The sequence below is a fragment of the Dromaius novaehollandiae genome, chromosome 2 (assembly GCF_036370855.1).
Source record: "Dromaius novaehollandiae isolate bDroNov1 chromosome 2, bDroNov1.hap1, whole genome shotgun sequence".
Lineage (NCBI taxonomy): Eukaryota > Metazoa > Chordata > Aves > Casuariiformes > Dromaiidae > Dromaius > Dromaius novaehollandiae.
The window spans coordinates 46,707,324-46,724,901 of record NC_088099.1 but is presented as its reverse complement, the minus strand read 5'-3'; the positions used below and the strand labels follow the sequence as shown (position 1 = coordinate 46,724,901).

The 17,578-nt window shown below is 37.8% G+C and overlaps 1 protein-coding gene across 2 annotated transcripts in view; it reads right to left on the bottom strand.

Annotated features, from left to right (window-relative positions):
* The window catches only part of COL28A1 (collagen type XXVIII alpha 1 chain), a 100,824-nt gene that overhangs the window by 68,840 nt on the left and 14,406 nt on the right, over positions 1-17,578 (bottom strand). The window contains exons 6-10 of one of the 2 annotated variants that reach the window (XM_064506376.1): positions 11,261-11,443; positions 4,769-4,922; positions 3,635-4,194; positions 1,544-1,564; positions 860-916 (exon numbers count right to left, since the gene is read on the bottom strand). In XM_064506376.1, the coding sequence (XP_064362446.1) occupies positions 860-916; positions 1,544-1,564; positions 3,635-4,194; positions 4,769-4,889 (759 nt within the window). In that variant the 5' untranslated portion in view covers positions 4,890-4,922; positions 11,261-11,443. Of the gene's footprint in view, positions 1-859; positions 917-1,543; positions 1,565-3,634; positions 4,195-4,768; positions 4,923-5,791; positions 6,253-11,260; positions 11,444-17,578 lie in introns of those variants that run through there. The other variant, XM_064506375.1, reaches the window with a different exon arrangement.

The following is a 17,578-nucleotide window of genomic DNA, read 5'->3' as shown; positions in this document are numbered from 1 at the left end:
GTTGAGCAGCTCCAAAGTCAATAATCAGTATACCATTACTCTTGTTTAGAAGTTGATGAGGGTGGGGAATAGAAAGGTTGGTATACTTTTCTTCTTATTGTATAGTAGGTTACATCTAATCATTACGGAAAAAATAGCTTAAAAGGCTTGGATCTTAAATTGTAGATTGGAGAGAGGAGTTTCAATTCCAGATGCACATTATCCAGAGTCAAGGGTAATGGTAGGCCTTGCTGTCATAACCTGTTACACATATGGTTAACCAGCCACTTAGTGACTAGGGAAAAAGGGAAAAATCTCTGTATGTACCTTGACTGTCTCTGGGGGAGCTACTAAAGATACCAAAGGGATCAGAGAGGCCACATACTCTCTTTGTATGAGTCCCAGTGCTAAGAAACAGTTATGCGCTCAAGTGCCACAAGAGAAAAGAGAGTGCTGGAGACAGAGTTTTAGCCCTTTCTTCACATGTGCTGTCACCCTCAATCTTTTGAACCTTTACCCCTTACACAAATGAGAGCCACTGGTGGAAGTAAATCTTTGCCTAAAGGACCTATCCTCTCTAGCTCTCAAGAATAACTTTTCAATTTGGGCTTCAAACAAAATAATACAGATGTATTCTTTCCAAGGCCAGTACACTATAATGGACTGTGGGTTTGAGGTCTTATAAGAATAGTTGCCTTTCTGGAGATTTCACAATGATATATTATGATACAACACTTCTGTTTGCAGTAGAGGCATGGCTGATATGTTTTTTTACAGAAAGTCTTTTACACAAAGAGTAACCAATTAAAATACTGTGCAACACTGATCTCAATGACTAATCTTCAATTTTTGGAGGTTTTTCAAGTCAATGCATACTTACAGAATCACCTTTATCTCCTTTTACTCCCTTTTCACACTCACAGCTCTTCCACGTGCACTAAAAAGTTAACAGAAATATTGAGAACATTTTCAAATGTATCTTTGAAAATTTTTAAAGCATAATGTCCGTTTTTGCCTAGCCATATACTAGCGAGCATAACAGCAAAATAACAAGGAAATAAAAGATCTTATAAAATGTATTTCTTACATAATCAACATTATACTTCTGTATAGCCCAACCTAAAAGAGTTCAAATACCAAACTTTATTTATAATACAACAAAATCAGTTATCACATACAAATATTTAAGGTAGCATATACATAGTATACAGTACCATGAAATAATACATAATTTTTTGACAATATTGACATTGTCTTCTACTGAGACAACTAATGAACTTGCAAGTGTTGTGCTAGCCCTATTCCACTTTGGTAACAAGAGCTCTTTATGGCTTACTGTTGCTATTACTCACTAATAAACAGAAGTGGTAAATTTATCAAGAGAAGGGACAGAAGAAATGGATGAAAGCTAAAATAAAAGCAACCATGATAGGGACCTCTACTCGGGGCTGGAAAATTGATCAGTCCTGCAGTATTGTTGCATTATGGGAGAAGTGGACATCAAAAGAAAAAGAAATGATATAGTACTCGATGATAAAAACACGTATAACTCAAAAAAGCCTACCTGCTTCTGAAGTAAGGCTTCCTGAAAAGAAAAGAAAAATATTACTTCCATATACATTCCTTTTACCAGTTGATTAATTTAGCCCTTTTCCTCCTTGGACTAGATGATCTCCAGAGGTCCCTTCCAACCTCAGCCATTCTGTGATTCTGTGATTCTCTCTAGTTTACAGAATTTCCAATGTGAATGGTAAAGAAAGTGAATGCCTTTCTTACATTGGTAAGGACTAGCCTATGGAACTAGTCATACGAAGAAGGATTCTCCAGTATAAGTAGGGGGCTGCTCAGTATAACCCATAATTAACAGAAAGCAAACTAGAGATAATGGGACAGCTACACAGACAATGTTAAGGACTAAGGCTAAAAAGGGGAATATGAAAAGATCAAAAGGCCTTATTAGTATAATATATAGGGGAAGAACTTTATCAGCCTTATTCATGGGAACAACAGTTACTTTTAAAGTATTATCCTATACTCAGAAATACAGGCAACAAGCTAGAAAATAACCTGTCCCTTCAAGTTCAGCTGAGCAGAGCAAGATCTCTCTGTTTTAAGTTTCCTTAAATTTCTTGCCTGTGCTCCATAGGATATTACTTACCTGACTAAGAAGGTAAGTATCTGTATCCTGAGCGGATCTTTCAGCAGCATTTCACAGCAAAATGTATTGATAAAATGTGTATAATGCCAAGCCAAAAAGAAAGATATGGTGGGCTGCAATGGCTAGTTTGCAATGTTCAGTATCCTTCTCTAGTGCAGATATCCCAGAGGTATCAAAATGGAGACATCTGGGTAAAAGACTCTCTTGTGTCCTGATACAAGATGTCTGGATCTTCTTAGACCAAAAATATATAGCTCTATATTGATATTGATATCAATATAAAGCTAGTTGTCTATTTATACATCTAATGACTTAATAAAAATCCATCCATTAATAAAGAGCACAATACTACGAGCTCTCAGGGAAGAATTTGTATTTTGTAATTATATATACCTTCCTAGGTACAAATCACAAACTTGTAATAACATAAAATATTTTATAATTGCCTTTCACTACCAGTATCTGTGAGACCTATAGCCATATGCTTAGTTGTACAACCTAATCATTTCTTTTTATGCATATCAGCTAGCAATTTTCTATTCTGGATTTTAAATTTTCCAAAGTAATTTTTTTACCACCTTTAGGATAATGCTACAAAAATATTACACATATTCTGTATTAACTATTACCTAATTAAAGCTATTGCATTTTCTAGGAATTACCTTCCTCCAAATTACCTTTATTTATTACTTGCAAAGTCTTCTTTTACTGAAAAATACTTTCAAGCATTTTAAAAAGCAAACACTTAGGCCACCCCAACGCTTTGCACATTAGGGCTCAGAAGCCAGAAACATCAACTCCAGCCCACATCTGTCTCACTCTAAACTAAGAAATTAAGTAAAGAGTATTCCCCACCTTTTCTTATGTGTGCTCTATGCTGTGTTAGAAGGGCAGAGAGCTAAGTGCCCTTAATCAATAACTACAGTGGAAGCCTGATCCCACTTGAGTCAATAAAAAAACAACTATTAACTTCAGCAGACATTCTTGAGCATCAATGGCCAAAGCACAAGCTTTTGAGTAATTCCAGTGACTTTAGAACAGTAGTATATACGATCTGTAAAGAGAAGTCTGCTCATGTGTCTGTTCAGGACCAGGATCTCCCTGCTTTTGTTCATGATCTCTTAAATCTTTGGTGTAATTCAAAAGTTGAGCAATCTGGGAGCAGAATGTGTAGTTCTTATTGTTAGTCCGAGAAGCAGAGGAACAAGCTTTGGCTATGATTAAACTAAGCTGTTTAACCTTACGGGCCTCAAGCCTTAGTCTAAGACAGTTCTTGAGCCCATAGTTACTGACCTGCTCTGCAACCAACTCTGGAGTCCAACTCTTGCAGGACTTACATCCAATCTTTAGAAACTTCCTGAACTTCTAAGCCTGAGGTCAGTTCCAGCCCCCAGCTCACCTGCATACCTCTGCACTGCATTCAGGACTAACCAATCAAAATTAAATGAAATTTGCCATGGATAGAAGGGTGATAAGAGTCCCATCAGCATTACTTACCAGTTCCAATGCCACATCAACTATCAGGTTCTGATCATCCAGGCATAAGATACGTTTAGATGATGAATCACCGGATATCAAACGCAATTTTCCTTCTTGGACATTTTTCTTAGAAAGGCCAATGGTAAAAAAGTGTATTGCAAGACTCCTGGCTGCTGTGGCTATCCCCTGGATATTTGGACTGTTTGGATGATCCACACCATCAGTTGTCAAAAAAGCCACTTTCACACTTCTCTTACGACTTTCAGTTTTAAAGAGTTGAGTGGCATTGGAAATTGCATAATAGGAGTAAGTGCCATGGCCAATGAAGCCCATAGCCCTGGTTTTCTCTTTAAAATTCTGCACATTCTTCCAAGCTGTAAAGGGATGATCAATGCTGACTGTGCTACTGAACTGCATACTTGCTAATTTGACATTATATTTCTGAGATTTTACTAGCTTCATCTGGAAAATTTTGTCAGTTAAGTTTTGAACAAATTCTTTCTGTAAATCAAATAATTGATTTTTGGCACTTTCTGAACTGTCCAAGATAAAGACTATATCAATGAGACACATATCACCTGTAATAGAAGAAGAAAGTTAAATCACTACAGATTTTAGATTATTCTCTGCAACATTCCCAATCCTCAAACCATTCCCCCAACTCCTCCTCCCTCTTCCCAGTAAAAAATTCTGAGGAGAAATTCCACTCTAAATTACATCACTGCAAATGCCAAAAAATTCCACTGAAGTCAAATAATTTAATTTAGTTTAGTTCAGTTTAATTCATACCAGTATTACTAAGGACAGTCTATAGCCAAAAAAATTAAAATTAGATCTTGATGGGATTGTTTTAGCATTTTAATTGATTTTGTATACAAACGACCCACTTTCCACATGCAAATTCAAACTAAAAATAGGCTTCTTATCACTTACCTTAAAAGAATTTTATATGTGCTAATGAAAATGATAGACCACACTGGAGTGTATGGCTAAGTAAATGTGAAATGTTCCCAAGTATTTTCCAGGCCCAAAGATCAAAATAAATTGCATGGTAACAAAACATGCACAAGTTGTCAGTTACTAGGTAATTACTCTGAAAAATAAGGAGACATACTACATGGGCAATCACAAACTCTAAGAAAATGGTTTTACCTTCATCTTTTTGCACAAGAGAATAAGCATTCTTTCCTTTCTTTCTGTTTTGCCCATATACTGTCTGGTTTATGGTCACAGCCAGAAGTAAAAAGCAAAAGAAGGAATGTTTGTTCCACATAGTGACTCTGATCCCAAATTAGACTTTTCCTTCCTGTTAAAAAAAAGAATCTGTAAATACTTTATTAATAGATACTAATAAATAAATACATATACTTTATATTCAAAATACACATTCATGGGAAGCACTGCTGGAATATGTAGGTAAGTCAAACATAGCAGCCAGTGCAATCTCAACTGTAGCTCACATGTACTTGTATATTTGAATGTTTTATTAGAAAAGAAATATAAGTAGAACAAATGCAGTGCTCCCTTTTTTTTGTTAAAGAAATAATCAGTGCTTTCTTTAGCTTTCATCTGAACAGCTGACAAAGAAGGGTAAAACAAACTTATTAACGCATGTTGCTATTAACGTATATTGTTATTAAAATAATTATTATAAAAACAGTAGAAATATTACAGAAAACACAAAGTATCATTTGTTTCTATAAGCCCCTAATTGTTAGGAATAAGCAAATATCTGGGTATTTTTGGATACAGATATATTACCTAGGTCTGAATCATCAGTACGAACAACAACTTATAAAAAAGTGATTGTGTAATGAAATTCTAAACATGAATGTATTATTCATGTTACATGATTGTAAAAGCAAGCTTGTAACATTTTCAATAAAGACAGTATTAGATTATAATGACAATATATACTAACAAAATGAACATTAAACTATTTGCCAGTGATTCAACTTATTTCTAGAGAAAACTGAACTCCATTAAAACTGATTTTCAAAAAAATGCCTGTAATTTACGATAATAAATTTTAAATATCATTAAAGGATAACACGCATGAGCTAGGGTTTGAAATATCCTTAGATATTATTTCCAGCTCCATTCAAGTTACATATACAGAACCTATCAGTGTAGTCCTCTAAAAATACAAATGAAAAATCTTTATAAGCCTCTTACCTTCAAAGGCATTCAAGCACCAAACTGTGGACTGAACAAGCTGTCAGTATAGAAAATACATCCAGTAGGTCATACTGGAAAATATGTTTTGTTTAAGAAAATAAGGCAATCTGTAAATAAATAGTCTATCCACTTGTAAATGGATCTACCTTGCATCTAGATCCCTTATGGTCCATTATTTCTGTTCAGTTGGCCAAAGTTTAAATGAAAATAGCCAGGCACTTCGCCAGAGCTGAGTGGGAGACCAAGACATTTTATTAAAGGGACAGTGTCAGTCTAGGAGCATGAGTGTTTCCTCATTATACATAAACTGAACTTTTACATTAAAAAAACTCACTTCTAACCAATTTGCATCTTTATCTGTAACTTTGTCAACCACAAGTCTTCAGATTCTCTATGTTAACGCTGCAGCAGCTGCCTAGATCAGAGATGTGAGATTAGCACATCATGATTTTACAGCCTAAGAACTGAGTTCCGACCTAGTGCTTTGTGCGCTTGCTAGGATCATGATCATCTCTCAATGGCGGTAATAATGCATTAGTAATTATAATAATAAAAGACATAATTAAAAAAAAATAAAGCCCAATATTTTTTCTTCCTTAGCTGTTTGACTCAGAAATTCTTTCTGCTATTCAGACCCTCTAAAGGGTCAGACAAAGACAGGTGATCCAAAAGTGCGTTGTCATTTAGGTAATTCCGAATGTGCTGCATGTAATTATACTTGCTGTATCCAGTGGTAGGCTGCAGTGAAAAACTGTATTGTTATGGTGTTAAATCAAAAACCGGGTTGAGAGAAAGTATAAGTCCATGGTAAGTTGCAAGGAATCATTGCATGCTTTATGGGAGTTTTGTTCAGGTGCCCAGCAAAAGCTCAGTGCCCAGCCTCTGGGCAGTCATCACCTACAAGGCAACACTTCCCTCAATGCCTTGGTGGCAGGACAGAAGGGAGAGCTCCCTCGTGTGGTGCAGCAGAAGGGACACGGGCTTCATCACGGACACAACAGATCCATGCTGCATGATTAAGCATTGAAATGTTTAAGTTGTAGTTTAAAAACTTTAAGGGAAATATTAAATCCAGACATTCCAAAAACACAAGGTAAAAAGACACTTCTGACAGAAGCACAATTTTTTGGTGGAAGTCCTTTTTTCCATCAACAACTTATGGTAGAAAATTTATAAACAGTTACATTTATTGGTCACCTAAATGTACTGAAGAGTTTTAAAATATTTTTTCCCCTAAATCCCATATCAATTGCACCCTTTCACTTTTCTCAAGGTCTATTTTCTAGACCAGATCACCTTGAGAGCTTATCTCTGGGTCAATATTGTGAAACGCAAGCACCAAAAATGGACTCAGTATAGATCTCATTAATTCCACAGGTCATTGTCTACTCATTGCTATTCTGTGTTTATAGACCCAAAGACTGTGTATGCTCTTTTTGTTCCACCATCTGATGAAAGTTGCACAGTGAAAAGAATACATCTCATTACCCAGAAGACATTTGCACGGTGGCAACTAATGGACAAAGCTTGGGAATTGCTCTCTTACCAAAAAAATATAGAAAGTTGAGGCTTTGCACTCTCCGTAAGTAGTTTCTGCTTTTTTAGTTTTGTGGGAAGAGTGTACCTATCTGAAAGATGAAGAGGAAAAGGCAAAAAATATTAAAGTTCTAAACTTTTTTGATTTTGATGCTGCAGATTTAATCAGGTTGTTTAGTAGAAACAGGGTAAACACTGTGCTTATCTGAGAAGCAGTTATTCAAGTCCTAACATAGAAGAGGTTATAAAGACACTTGCCAATTGTCATTCAAATGTGTTCCTTGTATAACTTCAAGGTATTCAACTTTCCAAAAGGTGCTAAAGCACATCTGTATATTCTGTTTTAAACGTAACCCTTGTTACAGCACGCCCTCAGGAAGCTGTCAGAGCACAACATGGTGGAGTTGCTCTCAGAAACTTCCCAGTCTCCTGATTGAAAGATTCCATTAACAAGGCTGATGACTTGCTATGATCCAGATTTTGTTATGAGGCACATGAAGAAACAGAAAGCAAAGGAAAAATTGTAAGTCAAAATTAATATTATTTCACATGCTAAATTAAAAATGGAAAATCAAAAATATTAAGGCAATCTCGTGATTATTGATCAGCAGAACTGAGCCTGTGGCAATCTATCTACTGGACATATATAAAACCAAATTTGTTAAAATGAATGAGGGAGATTTTCCCTACAGCAGACTAAACAATGTGTGGAAAACTTTTCCTTTTTACTGCAGAATCTTGAAAGCGTCTCTTCTAACCTAAGTGAATTTCTTGCAGTCAAACTTTGAGCATGCTGGCTACCTTCCGTTAGATTTAAAAGACAGAAAGTTAGTTTTTGCATTTTGAATAAAAAATAGGAGGTGTATAGTGAACTCTACCCTTGGCGTCACCCCTCAATCCCCTGCCCACAAGAGAACAGCAGAGACGGCAAACAGTCTCCTTCACATAGCTGGCTGCTCAGCCTAGATGAACTCATGAATTTGGCAAGCAGAGAGCCCGTGGCTCTGAACCTGCCGCATCATTTGCTGTTACCATAACAGGGGGATGGTGAGTATGATGAGGGTGGATGGTAAAGGGGGTGAGGGCAGTGAGGACCAGGAAGGGGAATAAAGATGGGGAAGTTAAGTAATATGGGAAGGGAGCAGAAGTACTGCAAAAGAGGACTCCAGGTACTGGAGGAGTACCTGGATGCATTGCAATAAAGAGAAATAGTGGGAGAGCCAAAGTCACTGCCATGTGGCTGGGAGTGTAAGGGATGTAGGACCCAAATGAAACTGGTGTTAGTTTCAATTGTTCATCAAACAACTTGTTGTACTGCACGGCATGGCTGTGACAGATAACTTCATACACTTGGACACAGATGTTATATTCTTCTTGAAGGAAATCAAAAACAGTTGTGAGCTTGGAGGGGAAAGAAGCATTCTATTTATGGGAGTGACATTTTAAAGTTCAGATTACCTACTAATTCCACAATATGAAGAACTATAGAAGGAAAAAGTATGAATTACTAGGGCTTCACTAATCAAATACTCATTTTTGATTGTTGGAAGTTACGGAGCCTAGTAATGATGTAGTTGAATAACTTATAGGCTGGGGTTTCTCCTATATTTTCAACAGTTGTAATGTTTGATCCCCTGGCCACAAAGCAGATGATGTTTGATAAACCACCGGCTTTATGTAGATAATCACGCTTTCCTGCCTTTTTTTCAATTCTCTTGTAGAAAACTGCAAAGAAACCACACTTGCTTTGCTTTTGTTGGTTGTTTAAATAATGGCAATGGAATATGCTAACTGGGAGCTTTTAAATAACTAGATCACATTTCATGCTTATCTCACTAAACCTTAGGTGAAGGGTGTCTTGAGGAAAGAATGGGGAAAAAAGAATAGGGCATCACTGACCACTGACCTTTAAGTCTTTGCCTTCTTCAGGTTAGTAGAAGCACCCTTCATTTAACATAGGAGCAAGGTCTCTGTTGCTACACTCAACAAAGTACCCTCTTCTTGCTCTTCCAAGGGTAGAACCCTTTTTTAAAGTCATCCAGATGGAAATCACACCCTTGCAATAACTCCCAGCACCACTGAGTTACATTGCTACAGAGTAGAGTCAGATATCCCCAGTTTCTAACAAGCCAATACCTTACACTACTGGGCCAAACCAATGATTATTTGTTACACAATGTATAACTGCTTCCAATCTCTCAAATCACTAATGAATGTTCTTTACATTTTCTGTTTGTGAGAAAAAATGGAAATAGAGCTAGATGGTATTTTTTCCCTTCCGGGTCTATATTTTAAACCTTAATTTAGGAATAAGCTGCAAGAAATTTTTATCATTGAGAGCAGAAATCATAAGAAGGAAACCAAAAAGTGGATATTCACAGAGAGGAAGAAATTTTAAAAAATATTACATTAAAACTTGCCTGTAATGAACATATCTCTGTAAGGAGCCATAGTCTGTAGTATTTCCAGGCTTAAGTAAACTAACCTAAACTTCTTAGTCAACTACAATAAAAATAATCTGACGGAAACAAGAACAATAAGAAAATATTTGCCATCACCAAAAATCAAGGGAGGACACAACATGAGCCACACTCATTTTATTTGTTCGTATCATGGAGTTCGCTGTATTTGTGGCTCAGCATCTATCAACTCCAGATGCAATCTATGTCTTCTAAAATATACAAAACAAGATATGCCCTAATGCCATTCTTTCACACACACAATGGCTGACACAACACTGCACATGTTGCATCACTGGCTCATCAAAGAGCCAACAGAAAAATAATAATTCACAAATATATTTGAATGACTGCACCTAGAATGTTGCATTCAACTCTAGGTGAGTCTTTAACTTCAGAAGATATTTGCAGAGAACTAAAACAATTTCTTGGATTATCTCAGGAGACAAAGAGGTTTATGGAAGAGAATGGAATAATATTAACAGGTATTTGTAATGAATATCAAAAGAAACTTTCTGTGACAATGCAGTCTGCTAATCCATGAACTAGATTCTTGCAAGAATTAAAATTATGGCTTACGCACATAATCTAGTTATGTATGCTATGAGCCACAAATATGACTGCATATGTACCTTTAGCCCATTTAAAGGGCAAGAAAAAACATATTAAATAACGCAGTGAGGTCTCAGCTCTTAGTCAAGGACAGAGATAATCCTAATCTGGCTTCATGGGAGAGCTGTTCATCTGCCATGTGATTGTATACTACACTATATCTGCACAGAATTGTCAGTCTGGGCATGCTCTGCCAAGATGAACTGCTGGAACAGGCTGCTGCTACCAGAAAAAAACTCATACATCCCACTCCTGCCCAAACTCTTTCCCCAGTGCAATAGAGGAAGGACTAGTTGTCCCCACAACTGCAGCCTGTTCCTGAAAGACCTCTTTCCTAGAAGCCTGTATGTCATCTCCTGTCAGACGACAGATGTGCATGTATCACCTGAGGGAGGCAGAGGGGTGTGGGATGCTGGCAACGCTGGGGCAGGCCATGGATGGATGACATTTCTTGACCAACAGATATGTTTCAATGGATATAGACTGAACATAGGTTACTCTAACAACTGTCTTTATGTTGTTTACATTAACTTGTACAACTTCAGTTTGTGTTTTGAATTTCTATTTTCCTTTTTCTTTTCTGAAAAGTAGTTGTCTCATAAATAAGTGTAGGTGTATCTATTGAGTTTAACTGTCTTAATTAAATAAATATTGCCATTGTTATATACACTGAGGCTAAAGAGTTTCAAAGGAATGCAGTCTTTTACATTAGATATCTCTTAATGCTATATACAAATAATAGTAACTAGCAGCATCCAGCATCTGTTGGGTCAGTCATAATGGCGATGATTAAGATGCATTTCATTAGTAACTAATTAGTCACATGGATCACTTATACCATTTATAAACATATTCTTACCCTTATGCATGCTTCAATCAAGACTTGTTAAATAGCCTATCCGTGCAGACACGGACCATCAGCTATTGAAGAATGCTTTTCCCAGCAGTAGTCAAGGTTTATCTGTACTATGTGCCAAAACAGAATTGACTGAATGGGTTTTCAGCTGCGTTCAAAGATTTCTCACTCCTTTTGGACCTGCATCTGCCAGAGATCACAAAATGTTAACATTTATGATTTTTAGACATAACAATCCCTGACTGGTCAAATATACATATAACCTGATAGTTCTCACAGACATCCAGTATGCAAATAGTAATGGGGGTTGTATTTCTCTGGACAGAAAATCTGTGGATCTCTTATATAGTTTGTGTGATTGGTCTGTGGAAATGGCCTCAGCTCTTTTTCACTATTTACAGTGATTTGGAAGCAAAATAAGGACCTTGATAGTTTTGTTACAGGATTGTAGATATACAGTGCAGAGCTTTATTTTTTCACCAGTTTTGCCAGTAAATAGTTCTACAACTTTATATTCACTTAGAGGTCAAATCTAATTAACATAATGTCTCCAGATTCACAGCTCTGTTTTTAACATTAATAATTCTTCTTACTGAGCTGTTTACTACAGCAGTGTTTCAATGGCTGCTCTGAACCACATGCAACTTCAGTTCAGTCCATCTAGCTTCCAGTGGTATTCTGGTAATCTGCCTAAATGCATTCATTGCATGATCACACCAAAGCTCTGGTCTGTGATATAGTTTTGTCAGTAAAACCCATCTTATGTTGCTATTGAGTTATGAGTTCTGCAAGAAAAGCCTTTTATTTCTGCATTCTTGTTACATCACCTCTTCTATTGGAAAAAATCATGCATCAGCTTTCTTTCCTGGTACTATACCTATCCTCCTTAAATAGTGCCTGCTATTCTAGTTACTGCAACTCAAAAATTATAAAGAAGAAATAAAAAGGAATAGAGAGAGGTGACAAGGGTATGGGACAGCTTCTGAATGAAAAGAGATGAGGTAGATTAGGATTCTGTAGCATGGAAAGCCTAACAATGTGAATATGATGCAGATCTATAAAATCATGAAAAAAAGTGACTGTATTTCACAGTACAAGAACAATGAACATCCATTAGTTTAAACAAAATGAAGTATTTTCTCATGCAGTACATAATTACATTGTGAAACTTGCAGCTAGTGGACAGTATGAACAAAAATATACTGAAGTTAAAAAAAGATTCAAAGAACAGACTGAACAGTAGCTATTCAAACAACCTATTTACTTGAATGGCAATGTGAACAAATTGAGAGCACACCATACACAGGCAAAAGCCATTCCCCACATCACCTTTTTGAAGAGCAACGAAATTCCTATCTACTTGACAGAAACAGAAACAGAAACAGAAAATTCAGAAAAAATCAAACCCAAAACTGGGCAGTCAAATCAAATATACAGACATTCAAGTCTCCATAAACAATCTAAATATTGCCCATTCTGTGTACGTGGGAATTAAACAGTTAACTGCAAACATAGAACATATGTTTTGGAAACACACACAGCAGTTGAATGCTGTTCTTAGACACAGATTAGAGATGTTATGATACTGGCTGGCGACAGTTAACTGAGTTCGGTCACGGAGCAAACGGAGCGGATGGTAAAGATATTTCTTTTGCTCTAGTCTGAGACCTAAACCTGACTCTCTACAACAAGTTCCAGTGGTATCATTGTTGTGAAAAGGCTGAAAGCCTCGGTACTGGTGAACTCAAGTTACCTTCTCTGGGACTTTGCATCCCCATGTGCAATATATTTTGCCAATAATGAATGTGTTATGGTAAGTGTCATAACATTTATTTTTTTGTGTCTGCTAAGGTCTTAGACCAAACAGCATCTCTCTCATGTATCACTGGCTCTGGTTGATAATATGCTTAATGCTCAAGTGAGGGGAAGCTGAAAGACAAATTTTGGTAAAACAGGAAAACAAATGAGTAGATACTTTGAGATGCCCATGATTTCTGAGTATGGGACACAAAACTAACAACAGAGGAAACACATGCAGGGACTAAATGCTGAATCAGGAGGTTCAGTGAAGCATTGTTGCAGTTCCTCAAACTGCAATAGAGTTACTTAAAAAGATCCAAAAGCCTACACTGAAGCAGCAATTGTACTGACAAAACAGTTAATTTTTTCTTCAGGCTTAAGTCACACACCCACGCATACATAGCATGCCAACACGGTCTGAAATTAAATATCCCTTCTGTTCAACCTCTGTGGAAGGCAGAGAGAACTGCTGAGTACCCTGTGCTTCATCGCTGAGGGACCACAACTCTGAATCTTGTCTACAGCTGTTCCTAAACTTTTTTCTAACTTATTACTATTCAAATATTTTAGTTTGTGGAAAGCATGATTTAAGTGCTTTATTGAAACACATACACACATACACAAAAAGCAAACAACCCTTCTAACAGCCTTCCCCTGAAGACATAGATCCTCTTCTCCAGATCAAAAACATAGGTCTTCCTGAAAGACAGATAAAATAAGAGAGTTTATAACTCATCTATAAGCAATGTGAACATGAGCACACTGTCTAAGCAAGATTCTTCTGTCCAGTTGTGTTCCCACAGTCTGCCTCACCTGTATCATCGCTGGATGGGCTTTGGCCACCACTTTTGTGCCAGGCTGCTCAGTTTATAAGAGTTAGCTTCCTTAGCTACCAAATTCCATTTTAGCCTGAACTAGAGAGCCTGATTACATCACATAATTAATGTTGAATTGCAGAAATGTATTTTGCTGATGAGTAAATGATCCTGCTGTAAGAATACTTTTCGTTTTGTCTTCTCTCCAAAGAGACTGGGGCTCCATCTTGTGGGCTTAGATTGTATGTCATTAAATTGAAAGTCAATTTATTAACTGAGCAAGTGCAAGCCACACTTTTTATGTCATTTGCTCTTTTTTTGTTTTAGGTATAATTCACTAAGCTGCATGTATTTGCTTACACAGTCTTTGGTTTAACTGGAAAGAAAGTTAACTAAATTTGGTCACAGAGCAAATGGAGAGGATCGTAAAGATGCAAAGTAGCCTGAAAATCAATGTGAAATTGCAGTATATTACAACACATGGAATTTAAGTACACAAAATGTACATTTACACTGAAATTCTTGAAACCTACTTACGTGTACAAGCAACAAACACAGAATCACGAACAAGCTGGCTCTGACAAAACTCTCAACTGCACCACCTCTGTCTCCACCTCATCAGAAATAAGCCTAAAATCTGTAGGTGCCTGCTTTCAGTATTAAAGTTCCTTAGATGGGCTGATTAAAACCGTAGTTCTCCAGGCTATGCTATATCTGATGTACTTAATAGTATTATTTTTATATCTTATTTTTCTCCTGTCTTCATAGCTTGTTCACTTTTTTGGCTGCAGCAACACATAAGCTTGAAAGTTATTGAACTGATGCTTTCTGGAATGGATACATTCATCCTCCCTTACAGTAAGAAACACAGATACTCCAGGATGTAAGACTTTCCAATATAAACATGGATATCACAACTTATAACATCCTAATAATAAAACCACACAGATCTTCTCAGGCTGAAGAATGCACCAGCTGGAGAAATAGGCTGTTCTAAGTCATAACAAGTGCAGAAGTCTCATGGGAAATTTTTTATTATTTTAAAATTGACATACAGAAATTGTAACACCTCAACAATTCTGAGACTGTTACAGAGCACTATCAAAAACATTCTATGGGGGCAAAGCAGCTACTCTGTCATCAAGCTACCATAACAACGAATACTCTAAAGAGACAGAGACAAACATATTTACAAGCAAACTACAGAACACTAAGTCCTAATAAACTCTTTATTACTTAATTCAATAACCTTCACATCTCTATACAGCAGGTACAATCCCCTACAAACATCAAGATGGCAGATCTGAACATTCACAATGAAAAATATTAGCCAAGGGGGGAAAAAAAGACATGCTTCTGCCCATTTCTCACTTCACTAGAATGGAAGTGCACTTTTCTGCAATTTTATTTTCTGCAATTTTATTTTCAATCTGGAAGTATTTCTACGGTTAGGTCTGGACTGCTAATTCAAATTCAATAAAAAATGGATCTCGTGTGTGCTATGTCTTGTAGCTGCCATTTTGAGGACCATGTTCATATTGTTGTTACAAACTCCAGCTACTTTGCATTACTGTTAGATTCTGACTGCTGGGAATGCATTTCTCAGACAATAGGGTTGTCCATCCTTTGCCATCCCATAATGGAGCTCCAAAATTATCTGAGAAGCAGGTTTATTAGGATGAGAAAATTTGGTAACAGGCACTCTATGAACAGGTTTGGCTTCAGTGGTAGTTCAGTGGTGTTCTGAAATGTTCTAGTCCATGCTTTTGAGAGAGAGACTGAGTGAAGGGTAAGTCAGTGGCTGTACTGGCAAAGTTAATATTGCCCTGCTGAAGACAGAAGCAGAAGCAGCACTAAATATCCAGTATGCGCAGCACCACTACAGATCTGGCCAGACAAGAAGCTCTCCCAGGAGCTTTAAATTATGGGAACTCTCCAACATAGTAACAACAAAAGCAATCGACCCTTCACAAAATTTACCTTCAAGGCTCACTAAAACAATCCAGAAGCGTGAGATAATTTAAATGAGGGCTAACATTATACAATCAAGCGAGAAAGGAGACTAGGGAATACAGAAGAGACACTGACTGTAAGTGTAGTTGAAGTACAAACATGCAAATACTGTCACTAAAATCAGACCAGCTTTCTTCACAAGTGTGTATATCACCACGTTTATTTTGAGGCCAGTTCATCAGCTTTGAAGGGTTAGTTATTGTCATGATTATTGAAATCTATTAGAATGAATATACAGCCATTCAGGAGGTTGGTCAAGACAAAGACCTGAAGCCCAGTATCAAGCTATGACAATGACTGGAAGTGGAATCAAAACTTCAGAACCACAAAACTCTTAAGGCAACATCCATACCACAGCAACTGCTGCATGCTGTACGTATGCTGCAGCATGTGGAAAGGAATTTGTGCTACACAGAAGAACAGATCCATTTAAGTTGACTGGGTGAGACAGAGGGAAGCACTTGACACCCTTGCCAAGGAGCCGACCCACAGACTTGAGCAGACCTTCTGGGTGCCTCAAGCTAAGGCTGGCTTTATAGCACCTTCCCTTCCATCTCTCCTTGTTCCTCTCACAATCCTGCTGTCCCCCTACCTCTGCAGCCTCCAGCCACCTTTCTCACCTGCAGCAGCACCAAATCTGCCAGAAGCAGGGTAGGATAGTCCTCCATGGCCCCACAGCTGGCCTGGGACTGGCAGGACCTGACACTGACACTGAGCATCATGAGACACACACACAACCCCTCTCCAGCGCAGGTGTCCAGCCTGAGACTGGAAGTAAGGGAAGGACCTGGTGGTGAATGACCTCTACCTTCCATCCTCCACTCATGGTGGGCCTGGTGTAGCACTGGGGTGGCAGAGGCTTCAAGGGTACTTGAGCCCTCAGGGCAGTGGGAGCCAGAGGGTGGTTTGTGGGGACGTCCTGTCATGGTACCTCCACATGGTGCTGGGAGCAGGCGCTGTTTCCCAGCGAGGTTCAGGCAGAGGAGGCCTGAGAAACAGGCTCCACAGGGAGGTGAGCGATGCAACTCCCTGGCTTGCAAGCCCTGGTACCAGTGTCTCCTTGGTGGCATCTGCAACAGGGTGGGCACAAGAAAGGCCAGGCATCAGGTGGGCCTCGCTGACTGGGGATAAAGGTGGTCCAGAAATGCAGCCTGTGCTTGGGAATTACTTCAGACACTGCCCTAATATGGAAGTAGTATGATGTAATGCTACAGGATGGCAGCAGATCCCCCAAGGCTTGTCAGGGAGCTCAGCTGGAGAAGAACTCTAAAGAAGTGGAATGCCAGTTCCAGTACAAATTCTGTTCTCCAGGAACATCAGAGTATACCTGGAAAGTATATTTAAAATCCAAAATAAATTTCTTTTTTTAATGAAGGTTTGCAGTATTACAGAGAATGTGGCGATCCTGCTCTTCGAAAATCAGAACATCTGTAAATATAAAGTATGCTGATTAAAATTCTACGTCAGGTCACTACTGCATGTTGCCCCACTTCATAAATTTGCAGAGACATAGCTAGAGAATAAAATAAGGAAAAAAATCTTAGAAAGACTGGATGTCAACTGAGCATTCTACAGCTGTCTACAGTGCTTGCCTTCTAGAAGAGAAAGAAAGCATAGAAATTAAAATAAACCTGTTTTGAGACCGGAGGAATTAATATCAGTTTATAGTACTTACAGTACTATATTACTACAG